Here is a 2,500-nt window from a genome sequence, read left to right on the forward strand (position 1 = left end):
TTGTGTGTTTGTGTGTGTGTGATAGTGTGTGGTGTGTGTGGTGTGTGAGGTGTGAGAGAGTGTGTGTGTGAGATGTGAGTGTGAGAGAGTGAGAGTGTGTGAGACGTGAGAGAGAGAGAGAGGGAGAGAGAGAGAGAGAGAGAGAGGAGGAGAGAGAGAGAAGGAGGGAGAGGAGAGAGAGAGAGAGAGAGAGAGAGAGAGAGAGAGAGAGAGAGAGAGAGAGAGAGAGAGAGAGAGAGAGAGAGCAAAAAAAAAAAAAATAGAGAGAGAAATACCTTAATCACCTATTACTTCATGCCCCGTGTACGCCGTTCCTCTGGATCATGTCTAACCCATAAACGAGTAAAGAAAGTCAGATCAGTTGATAGGACGGTGTTGATAGGGAGATGTACCAGAGAGAAGAGGAGGAAGAGGACGGGAAGAGGAGGAGGAGGAGGAGGAGGACGTCACTATCTACTAGAAAGTTGATATCACCCAACCCACCTGTTGCATGCTTCCGTTTGCCTCTAAGCCCTTTCTGTCCCTCTGTCCACTTTCCACTGCACCACCCGAACCCTTCTTACACCCTACTTTCCATCAATGTATTTAGATCAACCCAAAAATAGATTAATAGTAAACCAAGATTAAGTGTACCGCGAACGAAACGATAAGAGAAATTATGAAAAAAAAAACACAAAACGAGTGACGTCACTGTCCCTCCGAATGACGTCACTGTCTCTCCGAATGACGTCGTTGTCCCTCATCACTCATTCCGGGCCGAAGCGAGCCTCTGACATTTGCCCCTTCCTCAGGCCGCCTTGACACCCCCCCCCCCCTCAGCCACCTCCCCGGCGCCCACGGGGTCCTGGGAATGTCGCCTCGCACGCCCTAGCACGCCCGCTTCGCATGCAGGACAGACACACTCAGGTCCAAACCCCTCCGGTCTCCTCCCCCCCCTCCCCCCAGCGGTACATGAAATCACAAGTCTGGTTAAGGCATCGCTCCCGCATCATAACCTGGGTGCCATTCCCCCCCTTTCTCTCTCTCTCTCTCTCTCTCTCTCTCTCTCTCTCTCTCTCTCTCTCTCTCTCTCTCTCTCTCTCTCTCTCTCTCTCTCTCTCTCTCTCTCTCTCTCTCTCTCTCTCTCTCTCTCTCTCTCTCTCTCTCTCTCATGTCCCCTATTACCGTCTCCCTCCTTCTTCCCCGTTTCCTTTATATCCTATTCCCCCTCTCATTCTTGCATTTTCTTTCTCTACTCTTCCGTCCCCTTTATCCCTCCCCTTGTCTTCCAACCTCACGTCCAAATCCACCCCACGCCCATGGCCGCGCCCACCCACCGCCAATACCTCAGAAAGGAGGGCCTCTGTTTTTTTTTTCTGCATCTTATTCTGCATCTTCTCCTCCTCCTCCATTTTATTGAACACACATACTTACACGCACGCGGGAACACCTGTTACGCAAGAACACCTCGGGCGGGTTAATTCGACCGCGATATGAACAGATGAACGTGTTCTCTCGCGTTCAAGAAGAACAAGCGATGCGAGATCACTTTAATTACATCGCTGACGGACATAATTCTAACAGAATGCACGTGAATTTCCGTACATGGCGAGAGTGAGAGGCTGGTAGCTTCGGGGAGGGGGTAGGGTGTGGGGCTGGAAGGGCAGGAGGGTGGGGGGAGGAGATATAGAGGGGGGGCAGGGGTGTAAAGAGACCGATTTCTCGTACTATTCATGGAAATCATATCAATTTATAGAAAAAATAAGGTTAAAAGATCGTATGTTTGAATTTCCTTTTCAACGAGATAGCCTGAGTTCAATGTACCTTGACATAACGTATAATTATACATTTTTTTCTTTTATCTTTCCCAACTACAAAAGACTTGAAGACAGATGACCGACCTCATCTATAACATCCCCCACCCCCTATCCCACCTCCAACATTCCCCGACCTCCCTCCTCCTTATTCGTTAATCTGCACCCCCCCCCCCTCCAAGCCAGCAACAAATACTCGCCGACAACTCTACGGAAACGGCACTCCGGGTTTGATCACATTCGACCCAGTTTTTCTTTTTTTTCACATATTTTTTTTTTCTTTTCAAGAGATACTTCACCTAGATATTCATCCCAAGATTTATCCAACACCACAAAAACAATTCCTTGTCGAAAAATAAAAATAAACAAACCACATATTAAACAAAATACATGAACTTACCTTAAATCAATAACACGAAAACTTTACACACAAAAAAAACACCAAAAGAGTAACCACAGAAATCGCTCAGTTACCAAAAAAAACTAGAAAAATACAGATAAGCTTAAAATCAACCAATAAGAAATGCCAGTACTCACTCGCACAACCGCCGGCGAGGGTTCCGTAGTGGTTGGGCAGACACTCGTTACAGCGCCGACCGGTGACACCTTGAGAAAATTAAATGAGTGAATTTGATGAGATTATACTGATTGGTGATTGGTGATATAGTGATTATATAAGAATCGGATCGGATATTATGAGATGAATA

At 47.0% G+C, this 2,500-nt stretch overlaps 1 protein-coding gene across 1 annotated transcript in view; it reads right to left on the reverse strand.

Moving 5' to 3' along the window:
* Positions 1 to 2,500, reverse strand: part of wb (wing blister) — a 240,685-nt gene that overhangs the window by 101,197 nt on the left and 136,988 nt on the right. The window contains exon 22 of the mRNA XM_086551150.1: positions 2,331 to 2,399. Within this exon, the coding sequence (XP_086407276.1) occupies positions 2,331 to 2,399 (69 nt within the window). The remainder of the gene's footprint in view (positions 1 to 2,330; positions 2,400 to 2,500) is intronic.

Source organism: Penaeus japonicus, unplaced genomic scaffold, assembly GCF_977035675.1.
Source record: "Penaeus japonicus unplaced genomic scaffold, GWHDUDI00000001_assembly GWHDUDI00000024, whole genome shotgun sequence".
Lineage (NCBI taxonomy): Eukaryota > Metazoa > Arthropoda > Malacostraca > Decapoda > Penaeidae > Penaeus > Penaeus japonicus.